Source organism: Xenopus laevis, chromosome 9_10L (genome assembly GCF_017654675.1).
Source record: "Xenopus laevis strain J_2021 chromosome 9_10L, Xenopus_laevis_v10.1, whole genome shotgun sequence".
Lineage (NCBI taxonomy): Eukaryota > Metazoa > Chordata > Amphibia > Anura > Pipidae > Xenopus > Xenopus laevis.
Genome location: NC_054387.1, coordinates 84,305,336 through 84,330,690, shown reverse-complemented (window position 1 = coordinate 84,330,690; position 25,355 = coordinate 84,305,336). Strand labels below are relative to the sequence as shown.

Sequence of the window (25,355 nt, the reverse complement as noted above, 5' to 3'; positions counted from 1 at the left end):
TAGTGGGGTCCCCCAGGGCTCGGTATTGGGTCCACTTTTATTTAACTTGTTCATTAATGACTTAGGGGAGGGTATTGTAAGTAATGTATCAGTGTTTGCAGATGACACAAAACTATCCAGCCCAATTAATTCCATCCAGGATGTGGCATCCTTGCAACACGATCTTGACAAACTGGCAATCTGGGCAGCTAAGTGGCAAATGAGATTCAATGTTGATAAATGTAAAGTCATGCACCTGGGATGTAAAAATATCCAAGCCACTTATACCCTTAATGGGACTGCACTAGGCAAATCCATTATGGAAAAGGACCTTGGAGTCCTTGTAGATGATAAACTTGGCTGTAGCAAGCAATGCCAGTCAGCAGCATCAAGGGCAAATAAGGTCTTGAGCTGTATTAAAAAGGGCATTTATTCACGGCAGGAAGGGGTCATTCTTCCACTGTATAGAGCACTGGTAAGGCCCCCATCTAGAATATGCCATACAGTTCTGGTCTCCATCACTCAAACAGGACATTATTGTATTAGAGAGGGTACAGAGAAGGGCAACTAAGCTGGTAAAAGGTATGGAAAATCTTAGCTATGAGGAAAGACTGGCCAAATTGGGGTGATATGATAACTATGTATAAATATATAAGGGGATCATATAATAATCTCTCTAATGCTTTATTTACCAGTAGGTCTTTCCAGCTGACGCAAGGTCACCCATTCAGATTAGAAGAAAAGAGGTCGGAAGACCCCATACACGGCAGATAAGCTGCCAAATTGGCCTGTGTAAGACCACCTTAACTCTCATACACTGTCATACACTGTCATATTCTGCTGACAAATGCAGCCCTTGAAGAGCTGCTATTCTAAAATTCCCATTTAGCAACATCGAACTATTAATATATTTTTAAGTTTTAACATGCAAATTACAAAAATTCTTAAATGAGAACTCACCTGGGAGAAGTTGTTTGGGATTGGCACATTCAGCAGTGCACTTCTACTTTCGTTATTTATTTTCACAATTTCATTCAATTGATTGTCCACCTGATTGGTGTTTGTGAACAGGTTTCCTAAATTTGCTATGAAATGAGAGGAAAAAAATTTATATATTAGGATTTCAGTAAAAATATCTGGGCAGTTTATAAATGGGTGCTATGGTAAAAAAATGAAATAATATAAAGATATTTTACATGTTTTACCCCCCATTTGCCTATATAGTCATATTGCTATAAACAGTTAGGGGCAGATGTATCAAGGGTCGAATATCGAGGGTTAATTGACCCTCGATATTCGACTGCCGAATTAAAATCCTTCAACTTCAAATATCGAGGGCGAAGGATTTTGCGCAATTCGTTCGAGCGAACAATCGAAGGAATAATCGTTCGATCGAACAATTAAATCCTTCGAATCAAACGATTCTAAGGATTTTAATCCATCGATTGAAGGATTATCCTTCGATCATAAAATTGTTAGCAAGCCTATGGGGACCTTCCCCATAGGCTAACATTGGCCTCGGTAGGTTTTAGGTGGCGAACTAGGGGGTCGAGGAAATTTTTAAAGAAACAGTACTTCGACTATCGAATAGTCGAACGTTTTTTAGTTTGAATCGTTCGATTCGAAGTCGAAGGTCGAAGTAGCCAATTCGATGGTCGAAGTAGCCAAAAAAAACATTCGAAATTCGAACTATTTTACCTCTATTCCTTCACTCGAATTTAGTGAATGGGCCCCCATATGTATGTCAAGGCATTTTTACAATACCGAAATCAAAAATCTAAAAGGGAGCCCATTAGCCTGAAAACTATAGGCCTGTTAATTTGACATCAGTGGAAGGTAAGTTTGTGGAAGGGATAATAAGGGAAAAGAAACTTGAATAAATAGCAAATCACAACATTATGAGGCTGACTAATTAATGTTCGAATTTGAATTTTTGCCACAGTTTTTTGCTGTAAAACTCACAAATAATTTGATTCAGTACCTCACAGATGGTTACTGATTAAATTAAGGAATATAGCATAATATTTATACTTGGATAAAGAGCTGACTGAAGTATAGATTACAAAGACTGTATCCAAGCTGAACAAATTTTGACATTGCCCACACTCCCCACAATGATTACCTGTAAAACTGGGGGATGTTTCATTAATGTAAGCATTCAATGTTGATGTTATGTTAGATATACTTGTTGGAAACCTGAAACAAAATTGGAAACTATATTTATTTTTTATATAATAAATTGTAGTTGTTATCTAGAAAAGAAAAGGCAAAACAAGTCAAAGGCATAGTGGACATTTGGGAGGTATGGTTTAACTAATGTTTCAGGGCAATTCAGGAATAAGTTATTGTTGCCTAAGTTACACTTACATAGAACTCAGATCTGCTAACAGAGCTTCCTGGAGACTTTCAAGCAAGCTGTCAAAAAAAGCTGCTATTTTGTCTGTATTTGTGGTGCTGACAGTGGTAACCGTGTCCCTGGTTACTGAAATCGCAAGGTCTGCAGCAGATTTCAGCATTATTTGATATTGACATGTAAAGTTGCAGTAGCTGTGGGACTGATCCGAATCTCCAAATCTGCAGATTAGAGTTGTCAGATTTTGCAATTGTTGTATCTAGGAAACAATAATATACAAAGCAGAAATTAGATCCTGGTATGATGACTGATTAAGAGTTGCTGTACATTGTGGCCTAATCTGTGCCTGTAAGAGATTTAACTAAAAATTTCAGATTTGCCAAAATTTCAAGCTTCTGTAATCTAAAAACATAAACAGAATATTAGAAATTAGGGTAAAGTTATTTAAGTTCATCTAAGAAATTGGAGTTTTGAACCTACATTTTTGGAGATATATACTAGTAATTTACCAATTATATGATTTTACAAAAGTCCAATCCCTAAATCGTTTGCAAGATTTGATTTCAGACCAAAACTCAACATTCAGGTGCTATCTGGTATGCCCTAACAACCAAGCAGATCTTTTAATAATATTATTGGATTTTCAAGAATATGTGATGCTGAAAGATTTTGTCCCATGGCAAGCTAAATATAATGTTTGGAGAAAGATAGAAGGGCATATGAGATGGCAGCTAATGAGAGGTACCTATTCTGTGCAGAGAAGAGAGTCACATCTTATACAACTGATGTAAATTAGTGAGCTGAAGTAATGTGTGAATAAGCCTGCAGAATGTTAAATATCATACATGAAATGGAAAGTTGGAAAACTGATTAAAGAATACATTTATAACAAAACTAAGACTTGGTTATGAAAAGAGATACAGACTTATAAAGACAAGGAGAGACAGATGTTACAGGATACATTCACCTTGTTAAATAAGTTGTTTTTTTCTTGTTTGATATAATACAGTGCATACAAGATAAAATCCCTATAATATCACAAAAACGTCAGTATTAGAGCAAACAACAATGTCATCATAACTTTAGCTGACTTGCCTTTTCTTTGAGCAAATCTAGAGTCAGTGATGCGTTGGCTGATTCATTGCTTTGAGTGAACACGGCCTGAATGATCTGAATCATCTCTTCAAGTTGACCTAAGTAAATTATAAGATTAAACAGGGACCCTCAACTCTAATCCATATTAAATTTCATTGTGTAGGACAGTAGATTCACAGAAAGGACACTTTAATTGTACACAATATATACTTTTCAAATGGAATACTTCTTAATAAATGGCAAATTTTTTTGACTATCCCTGCTGTAAATGTTCCTAATGCTAAATATATATAATTACATACAATAAATACTGTAAATATAATGCAGTATTTTCTTGCTTTAAGTTTTATCTTTCTTTTGAAGTATATTTTCTTGTAAGGATGCATGATTCCAGTATGGTATGAAATTGATGTAACCTCCCTCCAGGTTACAGCTGAGGTAATCTTTGTATTATTTTAACAAACAAATAGAGATGTGTTCTTTATATTTCATTAAAATGCAGTCTTCATGCTGAATGGCTACAATAATTATACACCCACGATAACCTGAAAAATAATAGGGTACCTGATGACTGGTTGGAGACAGTATTCATCAAACAACTTTTGGCATTTTCATAAGGTCCAGTCAGTGATACATTCTGTATTTTAATAGCCAATTCCTCCACAAGAGTCAAAAGCCTGCAATAAAAAATCTACATTGATTCTATTGAACCCACAGGTGCATATGCAGTACACATGCAGTATATGCAGAATAACATGCATGCACATTTCTATGATTTATTTTATATCAGTTATTCAGACATTTGTGACAATTTTGTTAAAGTGATTGCATCTGACATGAACGATTTCATTTGTCAATGGGTGTTATGTATGTAGCACAACTCAGCATCAGCACTAACACCTATCTGAATGAAAGTTGCATGTAGGCTTAAGAGTTCGCACAGTTATCTTCTGTACTGTTCCAAAGCAGAAAAAGGATTGTTTCATTTAAAATTTGTTTTACCATCAATATTGCTTGGTAAAAATTACTGATCATGGATAAAGTGGCCCCAACATGTGAAGGTCGTATAAATACAACCATGCATAAAACAGCTTTGTATAATATAACAAATGCTAGTGTAACCAAAAAATATTTTAAGAAAGATGAATTATAGTAAATTTCAACTCAAATGCACATTACTATGATGCAACAAAGGTGGTTGGCTAGATATTTTTGCACTGACATAAAAAGGCAAAATAAAATATAGAGTATCTCAGTATTTTGCTCAGTCTAATTAAAGTGAGCCTGTTGCCATGTATGTAGAATAGCTTGCGTCTTTTTTTAACAGACTCATTTGTTAGTTTCACATATTTAACATTTTTCACATTTGTACAGTGAAATATCTCAAAATGTATGTTATAAGGTACTGAATGTGAAATACTTACTGTGGGGTTAAATTGATGCTACTTGAGGCAATGGCTCCAGTGTTGCTCATCACATATGTTGTCAGGTTAGATAAGGAAGAAATCGCCTGTGTGTATGAAGTGGCACCAAGGGCTTTGGAGACCAAATTCAAGACCACCATCTGTGCAGCAGAGCTCTGTGTGGCTGTCACATCGACAAAAGAGTTTGATAAAAACAAGTTGATGTTCTGTAGAGGAAGGCTTTCCAACCAATCTGCTACAAATGTTGTGCCGTTGAAGAGTCTTAATTCTTGAAGGAGCAAGTTAGAAATGCCCATTACTATGTTCTCTATAGAGTTATTTGATGAGTTTAGATTGTCAGACAAAAATGAAACAATATTCTCTAAAGCAGTGAAATAGTTAGTCATCTCCACTGGAACAAAATATGTTATGTAAGGTAAAATATTTTTAATTGTCACCAGTTCTAAAACTCCATTGAAATGGCCTGGTTGGTAATTCAAGAGACTGCAAGCCAATGAGCTTATGTTAGAAATTAACATTTCTTCCAATTGTTGATGTGTTGGATCAAATACCACCCAAACGGAATCTGAAAATCTGAAAACCAGTTTCAGTATTGCTTCACATTCAGTATTCACTGTCAGGGTAAAGTTATCCACTGTGTTATTATTGTGGTTTAGAAGAAATTGAAGGCTTGAATCTTTCAATAAAGACAGCATGGATTGATAAATCTGAATTGTTTTTGAATCCCATGCCGAAAGGCTATTAATAAGACTGAGAGTGCTTCTTATAGTTTCCAGAACAGAAATGGAGCTATCAATTTCAGCAACAGTCCAGTTTATCAATAAAAAGCTGTCTATATGACCAATTGACTTTAGCAAGGGTGGTAGGTGTGTTACATTAAAGGCTAACTGAATAATCTCATAAATGTGGCTATCAAACCGGCCGTGAAGTGAAGCCAAAATCTTGGATAATTCTGCCCAGTTTAGTTGCATATCTGGAGTCTCGGCACTTGAATTAATGTTTTTAATGAGAAATTGAATGAAACTGTGAAGTGGGTTGGTCTGGTTCAGAAATATATTATGAAAGATTTGTATTAATTGTATTCCTGATGTAAAGGTGGAATTTTGTTCTGGTAAATGAGAAGAAATACAGGTAAAACTATTGTGTAGCAAATTAATGAGTGGACTCTGCAAGCCAGAAAGATTATTTAGCTCTGCCAGTACGCCAACAGAAAGTTCCATGAACTGCATCAAGAATGTGATTTCATTAGCTAATGGGTGCAAACTGTTATCACCAGAGACATTATGGAGCATAGGAGAATTCTGTAATGCAAGATAAATAATATCATTCAGTGTATAGTTGTGTCTCGTGCTGTTATCAGAAGTGTTACTTATAAACTGCCATAAACATTTTCCTTCCTCCAAAGATTCATTCACAGTAGCATTCTTAAATATTGTCTTAATGAGTATATGTAAAACATCTTGAACAGAGCAGTTACCAGTATATTGTTTTGATATATTTCCTCCTAAGAATGGACTCATAGCCAAGTACCAAACATCCAGCAACTCTGTTTTCATAGCAGACATGTTTTGGAAAGGAACCCAGTGCAATTCATCCTGAACCAGCAGGAGAGTAAAGTTGTAAATTCGTAAAATCATTTCTTTATTTACCATCTCTTTCATTTGAATATCATTTAGGATATCCATTCCTTCTTTCAATATTGTAGCAATATTTTCTACTGTAAGGTTGATTTGAGATGGGTACTCTAGATAAAGGTCCTTTTTGCCTTGTAAAACTTCAAGTGCAACATTTATGGTTTGCAAAACTGCTGGCAATAATGTATTATTCATCTCTTGAGAGAGAAGCAAAGCTAATTCAACACCTGTTTGGCTGCTTGGATTAATTAGAAAAGAAATATTTAAAATATTCTGCATCACTTGGTCAACTTGCTGTATAATAAGCTGGGTTTGTTTAGTTGGAAGAGTTGCATTCACTAAATGTATCAGATCAGTTAAGCTAAATGTAGAATTTAAAAAGCTGAGAACAGTTTCAACATCATTAATAATCTGTCTGAGATTTTTGTAATTATCATGCAACCACTGCATAATGCTTTGTGTGTGGGCTCTTGAAAAAGGATCCAAGAATGATGTCTGGTTCCTTTCTTGAAGCATAAGCCAATGAACCAAGTCAAGCTGTAGTTGTATGCCTTCCAGAAGATCACTGATATTATACTGTAACAAAGAGGGAATATTATAATTGGATGAATTAAAGTCAATTGCTTGTAACATGTCTGCAATAAGATTAGCTATCACGTGAGTTCCATTTATAGAAACATTTAATGGTTCCTCACTGTCTTGTAATATCTGTATAATGTCCACAAAAGATTTGTTTATTGCAAGTAAAATTGGATGATGCTGAATTGCAAGAACTGTAAGATTGTAGAATTCCTTGAGCTGTTCATAGGAAGAAATTGTAGTATTAACTTTGCTTAGCCATTGCCTTGCTAATAAATAGATAGATGAGAGTCTGTCTTGAGTCAGCTGTGGCAACAATGTTGCCTTTAAGAGCTGTGTAAGTTGCAATGTTAGCTCTAAGTTGCAAAGTAATGGATCAGCATTTGTAGGGTTTACACAGTTTGATGTGAGAAGTATATTCTGAATTTGCAAAATAAACTCTGAGATATTAGTTGATGACAGAACCTCAAGACTTTTTCTCAGAGATGGAGAAATAGTAAGGTTTAGATCATTTCTAAGTGTACTATTGAGGATCCAGTTCCTCACTGAAAGAAGTTCATCATAAACTACAGACAAGGTTTCATTGGTATTATTGGAGCTTACTTGAACATTCCAGAGGATATCATTAAGCAGAGTTTTAAGTGATTGGTCATAATATTCCACCTGCAGGAAGGAGTCATTTTTAAAATCTTCTGCCAAGCTCTTATTCTCTATTACTGTAAGAACCTGTCTTATATCCAGCACAAAATTTTGGATTCCTAGAATGAGATTGGTGCAGTTTTCAGGTCTCGTATTGCATATCTCTATGGCCTTAATAAGCATCAGGCTAGAATTGGCTGCTTTTTTGTAAGTGTCCTGCTCTCCGTTTGGTATATACTCATAGATCAAGTTGAAAAGCAATGCAATTTGATTTGTCACAGTATTATTTATAGTTTCTAACTCAGGGGACTGGAAAAATGGTAGAACCTCAAGGATTACATTTTTCACATCACTGGACTGTTTCCCTATTAGATTATTACAATTCTTCAAAACGTTGAGGATCATAGTAAGAGTGATTTCTGTATGGTTTCCAAAATCTGACGGAATCTGCAAGTAGTTTCTGAAGACAGCAGAAAGTTCACGAGTATTAGTTGCATTATTGATTTCAACAAGGCCCATGAAGATATCCAATGCATTAAGGACTAGTTTTACTTTCTGGATATTATCATAGCTCAAAATAATTTGAAGAGCATTATCTAGTTCACTAACAAACCCTGTCTCATTTATGATATTAATTAATTCAACCAGCTTGGCTGTGTCATTAAAAATGTCATTTCCAAAATTCAGTGAATTTAAACTGGTGATGAGCATCTCTAGCTGGCTGGTTTTATTCTGTTGAGATGATGCAAGAAATATTTTAGATATGTTCAAAACAGTTTGCCAGGATTCCTTAAAAGCCTGTGTGATGTTATCATTGCCTGAGAGCAAAATCTGGGGAAGATTTCCTAAAACCACCTGTAAAATTTTCACTGTTGTCTTAGTTGTAATATAAGGTGGGTTGGAAGATGCTTCAGTGATGATCAGGTCTGTAATATTAGAAGCAAGTTGCAGAGCATTTTGCCATATAACACTTTTGTTTGCGAGAAGATCTCCAAAAAATGAACCATTTGATAAATTCTGCCATACTGAATTAATCTTATAAAGAAGCAAATTATATTGTCCATTTTGAGAGGCTGTGTTGAATATTTGTAATACATCGGTCAGGGTAAAAAATGGGTTGAATACATTAATTGTATGCTCTATATTATGAATAATTACCTTGATGTATTGGTAATTATTTATCATCCACTGTGCAAGTTGCTGTATGGTATAGGCTCCTGGTAATGTGCTCATGAACCCTGTCTGGTTTCTAACGTGGATAATAAACCACTGCACAACATCAAGCTGAAACTGTATGTTGTTTAGAATGTCACTGATATTGTGTTGTATGATGCTTGAGAAATTGTAGTTAGAGCCAACGAAACCAGCTACTGACAACATTTCTGAAAGTAGAGCATCCATTTTATCAGTTCCATTAAAAGTAATATTTAGTACTGCCCCGGTTTCCTGCAAAAACTGTACAATATCTGCAACTGATCTGTTAATTAAATTTAAAGCAGTTTTGTATTCAGATGCAATCAGTTTAGCGTTGTAGAATTCAGTGAACTGCTGATATGTATAAACATTATCAGTGGCTTTACTTAGCCACTGTTCTGCAAGTGATGAAATTCTTAAAAAGCTGTCTTTAGTTGACTGGGACAATGGCAGTGACATTAAGAGATGTGTAAGCTTCAGTGTAAGGTTTAAGTTACACAGTAAGGGGTTTGCTCCACTCTGGTTAAAACAGTTGGATGTATGTATAATATTTTCTATTTGGAACAGAAATTCTGTGATGTTGGATGATGTCAGCACTTTCACAATGTTCTGCAGAGATGTAGAATTTGTTAAGTTTAGATCATTTCTTAATGTGTTGTTGAAAATCCAGTTCCTCACTGTAAGCAGTTCTTCAAAGACTCCCGATACCATTTCAGATGAATTATCTAGGTGCTTTCGAGTATTCAACAGTATGGTTATGATGTCACTGATAACAGCCTTTGTTGATTGGTCCAGTGATTCAAGCAGCAATAACGAGCTGTTTGAAAAGAGTCCAGCCAAGGTTTTGTTCTCTGTTATTGCCTGAAATTGGGTAATATCCAATACTAAATGCTGGATTCCTTGAAAAATGCTGGTGCAGTTCTCAGGTTTAGCAGTACAAGTCTCTGTTGACCCAATAAGCAGCAGACTGATGTTTGCAACGTTTTGATAGATGCCCTGCTCTTCCTTAGGCACATACTCAGAAATAAAATTGAAGAGCGTTTCAATTTGATTTGTGAAATTACTACTTCGATTTTTTAGCTCTTGGGACTGGAACAACCCATGCATGAATTTAATATCTAGTTCCCCGAATAGTTCTCCTGTTAGATTATTGAGATAAAACAAAACATTTAGAATCATATTCAGTGAATTTTGTGTTTGGTTTTGAGCTTCTGTGTAATTCTGCAAGTATTGTTTAAAGACAGAAGAAAGTTCATAAATATGTATTCTACTGTTCAATTGAACAAGGCCATTGAAAATATCCAATGCATCTAGAAAGAGCTTGAAGTGTTGAATATTATCATATTTAAAGGCAGTAGGAAGATTGTTGGTTAGTTGAGTAATAAGCCCTGTCTGATTTATAATAGAAAATAGTTCACTCAATTTGGATGCATCCTTGATGAAATCAGGTCCAAAGTTCAGATTGTTCACATTGGTGATTAGCATCTCTAGCTGGCTGGTATGATTTTGTCCAACTGCAAAGAATATGTCAGATACATCAAGAACCATTTGCCAGAATTCCATTAGAACTTGGTTTATGTTCTCTTTCTGAAGTAGCATCATCTGCTGGATATTTTCAAAAACCATCTGCAGAATTGTCATTGTTGCATTGGCGGTAATATATGGTGGGCTGGGAGAGGATTCAGTAATGATCAGTTCTGTAACATTAAAAACAAGCCACATTACACTTCGCCAGGAGGTATTTTGAAGGTTTTCATGCATTACTAGGTTTTCAAATAAGTAAGTATTTGACAAATTCTGGAGTAGTCCTCGAACATTATAGAGTATAAGTCTGTATTTTTCATTTACAGAATTGAATATAGGTGTTTGGTCTTTCAGTTCATTAATTGAATTCAATGCATCTATCACATTTTCTGCATTGCTAAAAATTTGATTTATGTATTGGTAATTATCTGTTATCCATTGTCCAACAGTCTGATTTGTATAGTCACCTGCCAATGTTTTCAGAAAAGGGGTAATATTTCTCACTTGGGACATGAGCCAATAAGCAATATCACTCTGCAGTCTTATGCTCACCAGGCTGTCATTGATATTAACTTGTAAGAATGCATTTGAAAAATTTAGCTTGTTATCAAAAGCAATAACTTTTAAGATCCTAGAAAGAAGTGTGGTCATTGACATGGTTCCATTTATACTGACATTTAGGAAAGTCTCAGTCTGCTGTAATAACTGTACAATATTTTCTGTTGTTTTGTTTATTGCATATAGAACAGGTCTGTGTTTAGATGCAAACATTGTAACGTTGTATAGATCAGAAAGTTGTTGATACGCTGAAATAGATGCATTGATTTTACTTAGCCATAGTTCAGCTAATGAGAAAATGACTGAGAGCCTGTCATGAGCCACTTTTGTTAAGGGATGTAGACTTAAGAGATGTGCAAGCTTTGATATAAGGTTTAAATTGCACACCCCTTTATCTATATCTTCCTGGATTATACAGTTCGATGTGAGCAAATTCTGTATTTGAAAAAGGTATTCAGAGATATTGGAAGATGCTAGAACCTCTAGAATGCTCTGTAGAGAAGGAGACATTGTTAAATTGAGATCATTTCTTAATGTGGTGTTCAAAATAAAGCTCCTTACTGCAAGGAAGTCTTCAAAAAGGTTTATCAGTGTTTCTGTGGTATAATTTGGGTGTCCTTGAGAATACCATATCAAATTAACATCATTGACCAAGTTTTTCAATGACTGGGCATTATAAGTGAGAGAGTTGTTTCCAAAATATCCTTCCAAGCTTTTGTTCTGTATTGCTGACAGAATCTGTGTAATATCAGATGCAATGTACTGTATTCCTTCATTAAGATTTGAACAGTTCTCAGGTTTATTTCTGCAAGTCTCTAGAGCATCAATAAGCAGCAGAGTGGTATTTGCAACTTTCTGGAATATATCCTGATCATCCTTTGGAACATACTCAGACATCAGTTTGAAGAGCCCTGCAATATGGTTTGTAGTGTTAATGCTTCTATTTTGCAGCTCTGCAGACATAAAATATGGTAGCACTTGTCCAATTGTGTTATTTACTTCTTGAGACTGTTGCCCTAAGAGATCATTAAAATACAGCATAAGATCAATACCAGCATCCAAGAGATTCTGAAAGTATTTTTCAAAAATTGTAGAAAGTTCTTTAATGTCACTTGAATTATACAAGTCCACAAGGTCTTTGAAAATATCGAGGGCATCCAAGAAAAGCATTCCAGATTGGCTATTATTGTTTAATGCAATATAGGTAGTGTGGAATAATTCAGTAAAAAGTTCTGTCTGGTTTATGACAGAAAAAAGTTCAACCAGTTTCACTGTGTCATTAAAAATGTCATGTCCAATGTTAAGGTTATTTAAGCTGGTAAGTATAATCCTGATTTGGCTAGTTTCATTTTGTTCAGACATGGAGAATAATATTTGAGACATGTTATGAAGAATTTCCCAGGATTCGATAAGGACTTGTGTAATGTTTTCAGTGTGTGGAAGCAAAATGTATTTGAGAGTTTCTAAAAGCACAGGTGGAATATTTATGGTTGTGCTGTCGTTACTATAGTTTTGGTGCTGCTTGGTGTCAGAAAGAATCAGGTCTGTGATATTAATCATAAGCTGTAGAATAGTGTCCCAAATCGCAGAGTCTTTTGAGCCTCCAGGATACGTGTTTATAATCTGTTGCTTGATAATCGAGGTGATCAAATGCTCAGTTCCACTTTCTCTAAATTGATCCCAAACTTGCTTTACAAATCTGTGAAGAATAAAAGATGTTTAATTTTAGCATGCTTCTCACATAATTGTGTTGACAGCCATTATGCAAAGTTTCAAGCTATTAGAGACTCTATCAAACAGGAACTCAGAGAAATGCATTTTAAAATTCCTTTCATTTTGATGCAATTTTAAATACTTTAAAGTGGACCTGTCATCCAGACACAAAAATCTGTATAATAAAAATCCTTTTCAAGTTAAACATGAAATCCAATTTCTATTTTTTATTAAAGCATTCATAGCTGTAAGCTCAATTTAAAAACCTTAGCTGTCAATCAAATATTGTCTGCCCCTCCTCTATGCCTAAGCATAGAGGCGGGGCAGACAATTACTTTCACTTTTCATTCAGCACTTCCTAGATGTCACTGCTCTCCACACATTCCCGTTCTCTTCACTGTTTAATTGTGTAACCAGGGCATGGGGATGGACATCGGGTCCCCCATTCTGGTGCACAAACAAGATTCTGAGATGATACAAGGCTTGTCTTAATAACAGTGTCCACAAAATGGCTCCTGCCTGCTTGTTATTATAATGAATTCCCAGACTGATGGAAACAAGATTCAAATAATTGATATAGTGTAATTAAAGTTAATTTTGCTTGACGAATGTGATAAAATAGGATTCTGAATAATTTTTCTGGGTGACGGGTCCGCTTTAAAGAAAAAAATGTAAGAAAGTCTCCAACAAGCCCATTTTCAATGAACTTTCAAGAGCTTGAACAAGACTTTATTGGTTGGACAAATGCATTTTTTGTATCAAGTGTCAAACTCTTGAATAAGTTCTTATTGATATGATAAAGGGCCATGAATAACAAAAAAAAGTACATTCTAATAACCCTGTAATATAATGAATAGTACAAAGCAAATATACAGTAAAATGTGCACAAATAATGAAAGTGTCTTGTGATAGACCCCCTAAATGTTTTTTATATACTCTCACATGTTTTATAATATATAAACAGTATATATACATATCTATATATAACATCATATGAAACTGCACTTTTCTTTTGTTCCTGTCCTGTAACCTTGAGAAAGATCCATTAAATAACTTTAAACCACTTTTTTTCACCTTGCAAAAACCTGTGAGTTTAGCTTCATATGATGTTATATCGTCTTTTTATTTCTGGCACCCAGGCAATTAGCTTATACAAACTGAGTGCAAACTTCATGCTGGTATATATATATATATATATATATATATATATATATACATGCTGGTGTATATATCTATATATATATATATATATATATATATATATAAAACACATAAAGATACTGGCACTCAGGTATAAATGATAAAATGATGTGCCTGGGTGCAGTTCATCAAGGAAATGTAATAAACGTTGAAGCAGGAAACCGCACGTCACAGTCTCCAAATAAAAATGTTGGTGTTTCCACTATGAAACCTGTGACTTGCGGATTCCTGCATATACAGGGGAGAGATATGCTCTTTGGAGAAATCGCCAAATGAGCGTATCTCTGAGGGGCAGATTTATCAAAGGTCGAGGTGAATTTACGAATGAAATAAATTTGAATTTCAAGCTATTTTTTGTATACTTCGACTAGGGAATAGTCCAAATTCGATTTGAATTTGCAAAAAATTTGAATATCGAAATTTATCATGTACTGTCTCAACCATTCGCCATCTAAAACCTGCCGAATTGCTGTTTTAGCCTATGGTGGACCTCCTAAATTTGGAGTCAATTGGTGGACTTTAAAAAATCGAAGTTTTTTGGGAAAAACTTTGAATTGAATTCGATTGAATGCGCTATTCCTACGATTCGTACAATTCGAATTCGGCCGAATACTGACCTATTCAACGAAAACTTCAACTTCATTTCGGTTGGTCTTTTTGAATTCGAATTTCGACGTTTTTTTAATTCAAAATTTGACCATTGATAAATATGTGTGGCCACCTTTAGCGCCACTAACACAGCAAGAACATGCCCTTTACTACTACTATTACTACTTTACTTTGAAATCCCAGAGAATTCCTATAAAAACACAACAGATTTTTTCTTTGCTAAAGTATTTATCTAGTATATATTATAGACCTCTTCAGACAAATTCTTCAGACACCCCATAGGCATAATATAATAACAGGCACACAGCTTCAGTATTACTATACCCATAGCAATCATGGTAATTGCTTTCAAACAGCAGATAAGTAAATGCTATCTTCTGAGCGGTTACTATGGTTTTAACAAGCTGTTGTTACATTAACTCTATTAGTTCTATAAGATGGCTGCAGTATATTATTTTTCCTGTTCCTTCAAGTAGGAAAGTTCCCTATCTTTCTTTTAAAAGGGTCATCTGAGATACATACACAAAAACACACTTATTGAACACAGATATGCTTTTGTTTTTGTTTGCTAGCATCTACTTATTTCTGCTACAAAGAATGGTAAAGAAATTTTGTTATAAAACTTACGACATTACAGAGTAGTCTTCAGAAGATGTATTGCCAGTCTTGTTGAGGAAAAGTTCAACTACCTCCAGTGAAAAAGAAAAGATTGTTTTGTAGGAAGAGTCATTCTGACTGTTGAGGATGTCCTGGACAATCTGTATTGTTTCCAAAGTAACATTTTTTACTTTAGCAAGAATTATGTCTTCAGACAAAGATGAGCTCCATGCCAAGTCCAACAACAGATAAAGTAATTGATTAAGAGCTGTGTTTTCCACCCAATTGGTTGTGTTTTCTGCAATATTGAATAACTCAGTAATTTTTGGTATCATTTTCATAGCGGTTACAATAGTATTATAAGAGGGCACTGGTTCAGAAATAAGATCTTCTGCCATTGCAGCAATAGTTTCTACAGCAATAATATACTCTCTTGTGTCATTTTGTGTAAGAGGCTCAGCAGCCGTGATAACTATTCTGAGAATGCGCAGAATTGTGGCCAAGTTATTTTGTGAGTTCCCCTGTATCAAATCACAAATCTCTTTGGTGGCATTTAGGATAATGGTATTTTTAGGCCAAAAATTGGAAGGGAACACATTTTGTATAATCGGATACATGTTTGTAATTACATTGGAAACATTTTGGCAATTTGTTTTCGACAAAGAATCTAAATTAGAAATAAATAATTGTACATAACTCATGTATCCTGCTGAATTTGTTTGATTAAAAAAATGTAATAAAGATTCATAAAGTTGCATGATATCTGCTTCAGTTGTAATATTGCCTCTGGTCATGATCGTGTGCACAACATTTGCTATGCTGTTTATTTGGACCCAGTTCCATTCTCCGCTCATGAGTTTGTCTATACTTTGCCAAATTGCAGTAAGGTCAGATGAGACAAAAGCACTTCCATTTTCCCTGGCTGATATTGACTTTATTAGTTCCGAAAGCTCAACCCAAGTTTCGAGTTGGTTTATGAAGTCTGAGTCTGTCTGGTTTGAAGTTACAATATCAGTGATCAGTTGAAAAAGTCTATCTGCTTCTTTGGTCAGAATCCCATTGGTCAATATAAGCTGTGTAAGCCTGTACATAGGATACAATTTGTTGGATGTATTATTAAATTCTGTATTGTTTGTTATGTATATTAAATACCATTGAAGTATTTTGAGCTGAGCTTGTACATTTTCTAGTTGGGTACTGTTCACATTCCAAGTAATATTGTTCAGGCTGAAGACAGTGTCTGGTTTCAACAGATCAAGAAGTCTAATTATATTTTGTACAATGCCAGAAGTACCATTTTCCATTTTAATATTTTGCAGAGTGTTTGACATTTCATTTACATGGGTGAGAATTGCTTGTAGGGTTGCTTGATTTTGCAAGACACTTTTTGTTAGATTGTAAAAGGAAATCATTTGCTGGTAAATATTTACAGTTGTATCCATTTCACTCATCCAGAATGTTGCAATTAAGGACAAATCGTTGATTTTTCCACTGAGTGGATTAGGTAGTTGTAGTTTTCCCAGGGTATTCAGAATATGACACGTTAGATTGAAAGTGCACAAAAGAAATTCCGCTTCTGTTTGTTTTTCACAGTTAGATTCTTGAACAACATGTTGAAACTGTATTAGGATTTCTGTCATGTTATTTCTTTTTAGCACTTTTAGAATCGCTTTCATTTCCTGCAGGTATTTACTAACCTGGTTTAAGTCTGCATGCTCAGTAATGTTCAGCTCATTTGTGATGTTTTCAGTGAATTTAACTGCTAAAAGAACTTCTTGGTACACATCTGTAAATTCTCCTGTATCATTATAAAATATTTCCTGAGACTGTGCAGCAAGCCAATAAATATTATTTATAATGGAAATATGTGAGTGATCAAATGTGGCATAATGCTGCAAAGAGCTATTGGAAAAATTATTGGGAATGCTATTGTTCTCTATGGAATTAAGAACATTAATCACATCTGTAACCACGTTCTGAAACACAGAAACTAAGGTCAGACATTTCCCTGAAGCATTTGTGCAGTTGTTAAGTGCCTCAATAACTGACACAATGGAGCTGGAGATATTTCCAAAGCCTGCTTTGTCTTCCATAGGCATGTAGCTTGATAAAGTAGTAAGAAGTTTTTGAATCAGGCCCTGACTGTCATTAATATTGTACAGATTATCAGGGTTTAGAAATTGTAAAATATCCATTGCAGCATCACTGGCGTGCAAAAATGTGATCTCCTGAATTGCACTTAATTCTAGGAGAAATTTATTTAGCTGACCATTGGATAGAAATACCACTAACTGTTTCAGGTACAGTTCAGTAAGAACATTCATGTCAGCAGAAGTTTCTCTACTGAAGTTGTAAAAATTCTTTAGTGCATCAATGAGAAAGGGAATGCTTATTATACTGTCATTGGTGTTTAAGAAAAACTGCAGTGCCTCCATTGCTTGTGTGTTATTACTTGCTTTAAACAAAAGATAAAATGCCTTTATAAAGCTTGAGCTGCTGTTGTATAGAAGTTCATTTTCTGCTGTGCTTATTAATAGCCAGTCATTCACCAGGTTCTCAAGGACATTTTTCATTTCACTTGTTTCATTTTGGAGAAATTGAGAGTCCAGTGAATCATTGTCCCAATTAAGATTGTTCTGTAATACAAAATCCATGAGATTTACAATTAGTTCTGTGAATTTTCTCTTGTCATCCATGAGGTTTTCTTGAAATATGGTGTTATTTAGTTTCCCCACAATGTTCCTTATTATGCCTATTATCATGCTGTTGTTGAGGTAGTGTGCTTGGAGGCCCAACTCAGAAAAGGGTCCATCAAATGAGGAGAACACAGTATTCAGTAAAATCTGCAGGATCTTTGCTGTCCCTTGGGTTTCAGGGCTATAACTGAAGATATGACTCTCAAGTGTTTGAATAAGTACCTTCTCAAATCCATTTTGTTGTAGATAGCTCAATAGCTGTTTCCATGTCCTGCAGAGAAAAAACAAAGATTAATGCTACTTCTGCTCATTATTAGATTGCTAATCTTTATTACAAGCCAAACTTGACCAAGCAGATGCATATTCTACATTTGTGTTCTTCAGAATGGCATCATCAGTAGGATTCAATAAGCAATATAATCCTTTCTGCAGCACTAATATGGACAATTATTGGGCACTGTTCCTAAAATATACAAAGTAGTAGTGACTTTACACTACATAGTTGCACTAGAATGCATTTGGCACACATCAAAATAGATTCCCTATGCTGATAATCTGTTAGATACAACATTTACAGGGGAATGTAATAAAAGTCGCAAAGAGCAAAACAATTCGCACCAATAAGACTAAAAATCCACATCTCGCAATGTAATATTGTTCCTTAAACTGTTATTGCATTGCGAATTTTAATTGCGCATTGCGAATTTTAATTGCGCACTCATAAGAAATGCTTGAAGGTGTCGTAATCTTTTGGAGCAAACATAACGACTTTTTCAGTAAGAAGTTTTATTACATTGACTGCGCATTGGCGCAAACTATAAGATTCGCAAACGGTCTTTAACTGTTGGAAGTGGTCGCTAAACAGTTTCCGGGATCGCAAAAGCTCTATTAAATTCGCACAAAGCAAAATTTGTTCGCGCAAAGGCATAACTTTTCGCATTGCAAATAGTTTTTCCGTTAGCGATTTTTATTACATTCCCCCGTAAAGGTTTTAGAACTTGAATCTCTGTTACTCATCTTGTAACAAAAGTACTAGATTGCACTGTGTGTTCCCTGGTACTTGACACATGCCTATATGCACAGTAGATTTCCCAACCTTACTGCTACAAACCACTCCCTCATGCTCTGCATTCTTGGGCACTTGGGTCATTCTTATTAACTGAATTTCTAGATTTTCATTAGCTATGAGATAAAGAAAGTTATTCACCCATGCTCTAAGAGAAATTTTAAAAACTTACATTTGAGCTAAGTTGTCCAAGGCAAATGAACTGTTTCTGCTTCTGAAATACAGCTGAACGATGTTGTTAGTAAATGTCAAAATGTCCTCATATCCTGTGACATTTAGCCTTTTCAGTAAGATGTCCAATGACCCAATTGTATCAGCAGTGATCTTTTCACTTACTGCCAGGGGTCCAAGAGTTCCACTGGATAATGCAACATTTAGAGATAACTGTAAAGAGGTAATAAAGTCATGCAGAGATGTGTACACATTCCAACTTACTGAGTCATATTGGGCATTGGAAACTGCATTTAGGGAGTTTATAACTGCATGAAAGTTTACTGTTGAGGTAGAATTTAAAACCTCTTTTATTAATGATGATATTTGTTGGGCAATCTCCACATACTGTAAAGGACTATTCTGTGTATTTGCTATTGTAGCTGCAAGATTTTTAAGCTCTTTCATCCAGTCTACTATGGAAATATTGCCAAAAATCAAATTGCATGACCAGTTGCTCATGATAGATATTAACTGTGTGTCCATCTCTCTGCCCACACTCTGGTTAGTAGCAATAAAGGTTTTTACTGCAGTGCTACATAACTCAGGAGAAGTTAAATTAAGTTCTGAATTCAAAAGAGTTATAAAAGTCTGAAACCCTTCTGGGAAGCTTTCATAACTGTTATTTGACAGCATCCTTTCCAAACTTATAGCAAGATTAACAGCTTTGTGTAGATCACTGAGGAATTGTGAATAATTTTGCATTGCTTCTGTGTGACCCAATTTATTTGGCAAGTTGCCCAGAATGTTCCATACTGCAGAGACTACAGACTGTGTGCTGCAATTTTGGGAGGTCTGGGTGAGATTTTTTAGTTGAATCATGGTTTCATTCAAAATCTTGAACATACTATCATTTAAAAGTGTTGGTTGCTGTTGAGAGATGTAGAACTCCACAGTTTCAGAGAGCCATCCCCAATATTCAGTGTATGAAGGGAGATTATGACCATTAATGGTAGTCTGGTGTGCAATAAAAGAAAGAAGCTTCTGCAACAAAAGCATCTGGCTTTCAAACACTTGTTCCATTATATTTAGAGTGGCTCTGTCTATCACTGAGCATGTCTTGTTGTTTTCCAAAAGCTTTTTTGAAATTAGAGTTATTTCCCCATTTAGTTGTTGAATCCAAGTAAGGTTAAGACCAAAAGCATCATTTGGTTTGGAAAGAAACTCAGTATAGATTCTTATTATTTCAGTGAAGCACACCAATTCATCTGCGAGATGTACACCTTCAATCAGGCATCCACTCATATTTCCTGTCTGTGAAAAATGCAAAGCATTTTCCACTATTTTAGTTAAAGTAATGCCATTGCTACTGTCAGAAAGCAGAAGGGAATCTTGACAGCCGGAATAATTCAGTATTTTCTGTATACCTTGTAGAATGTCTGTGGTTGAGCAGTTTTGAGTACTTGCTGGAGTCATGTTTTTTAAATGACACTGCATGCCTATATCTAATAGATCCATCAAGTGTTGCTCTATAGAATGAAGAATTGGCACTCTGCTTGAATTCCAGTTCTGCAGCAGCAATATGGAAATATTTAATATCATATCCCTATTAATATTGCTTGTGTTTCCAGTATTAGAAATAATACTCATTATCCCAGTGGGAATGTTGTAGATTATTTCCATGATATCCCTATCAAATGCCATGTCCAGAGATGCATTGTTTAGAATGCTTTCCAATGCATAAATAACTCTTTCCACTGAGATTAAAACAGATGATAAATTGGCTTGACTTTCTGTGCTTATTTTCTGTATTAGTCTGAGCACAAACATCACATCATATTGTTGAGTTTCACTAAGTAAAGTATTCCAAAAGTTCTTATCCTGAAATATAGTTTGCATTATAGACATAGTTTGGTTTATAATCTGGTCTATGCTTTGAACACCATTTTGAGATGTTGCACTTAACAGGCTTTGAATAACAGGTATAAGATTTGATTGTCCTAACCAGTAAAGTGTATTATTTACTTCTGTTGCAAATAATGTCAAGGAGGGATTTTCTTTCATAGTAGATAGAATATTATTTAATATAAGTTGTGTCATTGTCCTGATAGGATACCAATTGCCAGAAGTCTGAAATGATTCTGTTATATTTTTTACATAAGTTATATACCACTGAGCAATCTGAAGTTGTGTTTTTATATTTATCAGTTCTTGCTCTATTTGAAGAAAGAGGGTAGTTGTGTTATTTGTGTTTGCAGAGTTTATAATATCAACCAGGTTTTTAATAATTAGTATAGGCTCCTGGCTGTTAGTGTTTAACATAATTTCAATTTCTTCTAAAGTCTTTGCAATGTTTGTAATCATTGTGTTAATATCCATTATCATTGAATTATTCTGAAATGTTAGCTTTGTTAAATTGTAGATGTAGGTCAAATCTAATGATGAATTTAGTTCTTTTACCCAGAAATTTACAATAGAAGAAGCCACATGGACAGTTTCATTCACTTGCTGAGGCAATGGACAACTCTGAATGAGGCCCATGAGAAAAGAAAACAGTTTTACTGTACAGTTCAATGGCTGGGTATCTGCGTAGATCAAACAGGTGGATCCATTGATAAAATTCTCTAGCTGAGACATCAGCTTATTTACATCTACAGAATGAAGAACCTGTTCAAAGGTAGTAAGGTTTTGTTTTAACTCTTCTAGAAGTGCTGGGTTGGAAAGGATGTTTGAACCATTTCCGAAAGTGTATTCTATTAGTATATCTATAATTTTCCTGGTTTCATTATAGATATTATTGAAGGTGGTACAGGACTTGCCTTGATAACACAAAGCCATATTGTATATGTTGTTAATTACATCAATTTCAGCACTGCTAGGAATGGGAAATTGCAACACAGAAACATTTATAAATTGTTGCTGAATATCACTTTTTAGAGAGTTGATAAAAGATATGGACCCCGACAACATTTGCTGAAACATTGTGGTAGTGCCGGTACAGTTTGAATTGCTCCTCTGGCAAGTGGCAACTGATTGAAGTAGAGTCAGTGTAGCATTCACCAGTTCGTGAAAAATACCTTGCCCTTCTACAGGAATGACATTAGATATCAAATTGAATAAAGATGACGCTGCATGAGTGGGGTCTGAGCTTATGTTTTGAAGGTTGGATGGAGTAAAAAGTAACAAGAAATCCATAGCCACAGTCTTAAGATTATCAGATTGCAAAAAAGAGAGCTGGCTGCTGTTGTTGAAAAGTAATTGGAAGAACAAAAGTTTCTTTTGCAGGTTATTATCAGATATAAAATTTGCAATCTGCTTTAAGTAAAATTCAGCAAGCAAAGAGCTGTCTGATGAATTAGTTAAAGATATTGACTCACTTAATATGTTTAACGTTTTGATCACTACATTGGTTATGTTGGCTGCCATTGGGTCCAAGTTCAAAAGAGCTGAAAATATTTGTTTTAATGGAGTGAATGATGACTGGTTAAGCATAGAAAGAATCCCAATTATTCTTGTTGTGTCATTTAAGAGAGCATTTTCTAAACTAATGGTCATCCAGGTATTAACTAAAGTCTGGAGCTCTTTCAAGGCCTCATCTGATCCATTATAGGGCAAAGTCAAGTCACTGAAATTGTTCCAGTGCAGGAAATTCTGAGCAGTAATTTGTAGGGCGCTAACAATATTTTCTGTGGTGTTAAGCAACTCTGCCTGATTATTTTGAAGAAAAAGTATGTTGAACTGATTTGATATATTTTGAAGTACTTGCAAGGAGCTAGTGATATTCAGAATTTGAGAGTTGGTTGAGACCTCGTTAATCAGTAAATCGGTGGTATTAAATAGCAGCTGCACAAGGCCTGTAAGGGTACGTTGCACTTGAAGATTACCAGGGTACTGGCTGGCAATTGCTTGTTGAAGTTTCTGATTGATAATTTCATCAATGTTATACTGTTTTACAAGTGTCCAAGTTTGTGGTAAAAATCTGAAATCATGAAATAATAAGAAAACCATGAGTCTACTCAAAATAACTTTATACAAACAACTACGTTGATCTATAAATCAATGTTTGCAACTTCTGATTTAAATATATACACTGTTTAAAATATATATATTGATATTAAAATATAACGATATTAATGTATTTGCATTAAATGTATCTTTTTGGCCAAGATAAGACCTGTGACTGCAGATTTCCTTCAATACATGGGCATGTGTTATTATGTGACCTGCACCCAGGTGCAGTGCTTCTGGTAGGTGAGTTTTTTGCATAGTACCTAGTGTTACACAATCCCTGAATGTACAGTAATGAAAATACTTGTATCGGGACCAGTTGCTACATACAGAAATTGCTTTTTTAAGAGACAAATATGTCCAAGCAAGAGAGGGGTGACTGCATTTCATTTGGGCATGGCTAGAACTAAAGTAACAAATAATCCCGAAGAGTAAAAAATGTAAAAATTGAGACAAAGAAAATACATTTCTATATTTCTGTGTGTGTGTTTTACTACAAGCATAAATACTTAACTAATACAATACAGTAATGATCGTCTTCATAGTCATTTTCTAAATATTATTGTCATTTTACTTTCCTGTGTCCTACATTATGTATATAAGTTTAGATGAAAAAAAAGTAATCTTTCTTTGTGTAAATAGAGATGGCCTATAGGAGACTTGCTTTAGGTGCAAATAATGTCTTCTTATCTCCTCAACTTGCTGCAATGTCAGCAAAATTTGCTTCTACAATAAGAGCATTAAAAGCTTCCCACCTTAAAAGTTCTGCTGGTTGACTTGTAATAACTTTGCTTAGGAGAGTCCCTGAACTGTTGATGGAACTGTTGCACACCACTTCCGAGACATTGGACATGCCTAATCATGAAACAGAGTTTGTGAAATGTCAAACTAAAAAAAGCTAATAGTTAACAAGCAATATATCAATACATAATATCCCCATTTTTGAATTAACAAAGTAGGTTTATTTTTTTAATTGTAAATACTTGTATTGTTTTTGTTTTTGTCAAGCAATGACAATGCAGAGCAGATTGACAGTGGCAGGCAGGCGTGTAGGACTTAAAGGAACAGTTCAGTGTACAAATAAAAACGGGGCAAATAGATAGGCTGTGCAAAATAAAAAATGTTTCTAATATAGTTAGTTAGGCAAAAATGTAATGTATAAAGGCTGGAGTGACTGGATGACTAACATAATAGCCAGAACACTACTACAAGACAGAGTTGCTTAAAACTCCATACATAAAGTGTTACATTGCCTTGCAACAGGGACAGTAGTGCCCATGCTCCATCCTATGCCAATTTGTTAATGCATCTTTATAAGCAGACATTTATCAGACCTGACTATAACCCCAACATTTATTGTTGCTTTGCTATATAAATGGTTTACCGGTACTTTTGATTTGCATGACTTAGAAAAAAAATTAGTGGGTCCAAATCCTTAATAATCAAAAGCATCCTGTGCGTCTGTAATTTGAAAAGATGTTGCTCCTTAGGTCCAGTTGTATGGCAGTGTAACTCTGGTATGCTTCATGTATTGATTTTCGAACAAACTTACTTTTGTTTCTTTTTTAAAGGTTTCAGTTGATTTGTAGTATATTATGTATGCTCCTTTATTTATTTATTTTTTTTATTTCCATATATAAGCTAGCATTTTTTTTAGCTTTATTTTTTCTCTTTCTTTGACTTTATCACAACACTTGGGAGTTAAAGAGATTCTTATTTGCATCTCTCCTGAGCCCTTTCATTACATACTGACCTCTGCCAATGCAGTTTCCTCAGCAGTGAAAAAAAATGGGTACAACGTCCCAATCTTACAAACCTATCACTTGTAACATTGTATTGGGTTTAAGGGCAAAAGCACATACAATGGATCCTCCTGTTTCCTCCACCTGCATTTGGAACACAAGTAGAGGAAAGCAGATTCAAGTTCATGCACTCCTTCCTGTAGCTCAATTCACAGGCATGGCATAAGCCTGCGTGGAGCTACTCTATGCAGATATTGACACAATGCTTCCCCAACAAACAACAAAAAATGCTGAATATTTGTTGTCAAAGCATGGCCACTGATTTTCTCTGTCGTTAATGCTTTGTGTGTTATTTGTAGGCGTTGGTGCAGAACTGGTTGACTCTGTTGATGTGATCACAAACATTACAAAAGCAGAAAGTCTACAAGTCTGCACGATGACACATCTTTTTTTCCACTATCTGTATTGCAATGTTTTATATTTTTACTTATTAGTGGAAATCCATGTGAGAAAGAGTTATCATTTATCAATTAAATGAGAATTTGCTTGTTACATTAACTTTAATGATGTTATAGGTCGGTTTATTCTAAGAAAC

The 25,355-nt window shown here is 34.9% G+C and overlaps 1 protein-coding gene across 1 annotated transcript in view; it reads right to left on the bottom strand.

The window, feature by feature from the left end:
- The window catches only part of LOC108701422, a 98,898-nt gene that overhangs the window by 48,197 nt on the left and 25,346 nt on the right, over positions 1–25,355 (bottom strand). Inside the window, exons 11-19 of the mRNA XM_018236080.2 lie at positions 23,774–23,873; positions 19,033–22,989; positions 15,129–18,065; positions 4,852–12,678; positions 3,992–4,104; positions 3,428–3,525; positions 2,347–2,591; positions 2,102–2,175; positions 940–1,064 (exon numbers count right to left, since the gene is read on the bottom strand). Coding sequence (XP_018091569.1) covers positions 940–1,064; positions 2,102–2,175; positions 2,347–2,591; positions 3,428–3,525; positions 3,992–4,104; positions 4,852–12,678; positions 15,129–18,065; positions 19,033–22,989; positions 23,774–23,873 — 15,476 coding nt within the window. The remainder of the gene's footprint in view (positions 1–939; positions 1,065–2,101; positions 2,176–2,346; positions 2,592–3,427; positions 3,526–3,991; positions 4,105–4,851; positions 12,679–15,128; positions 18,066–19,032; positions 22,990–23,773; positions 23,874–25,355) is intronic.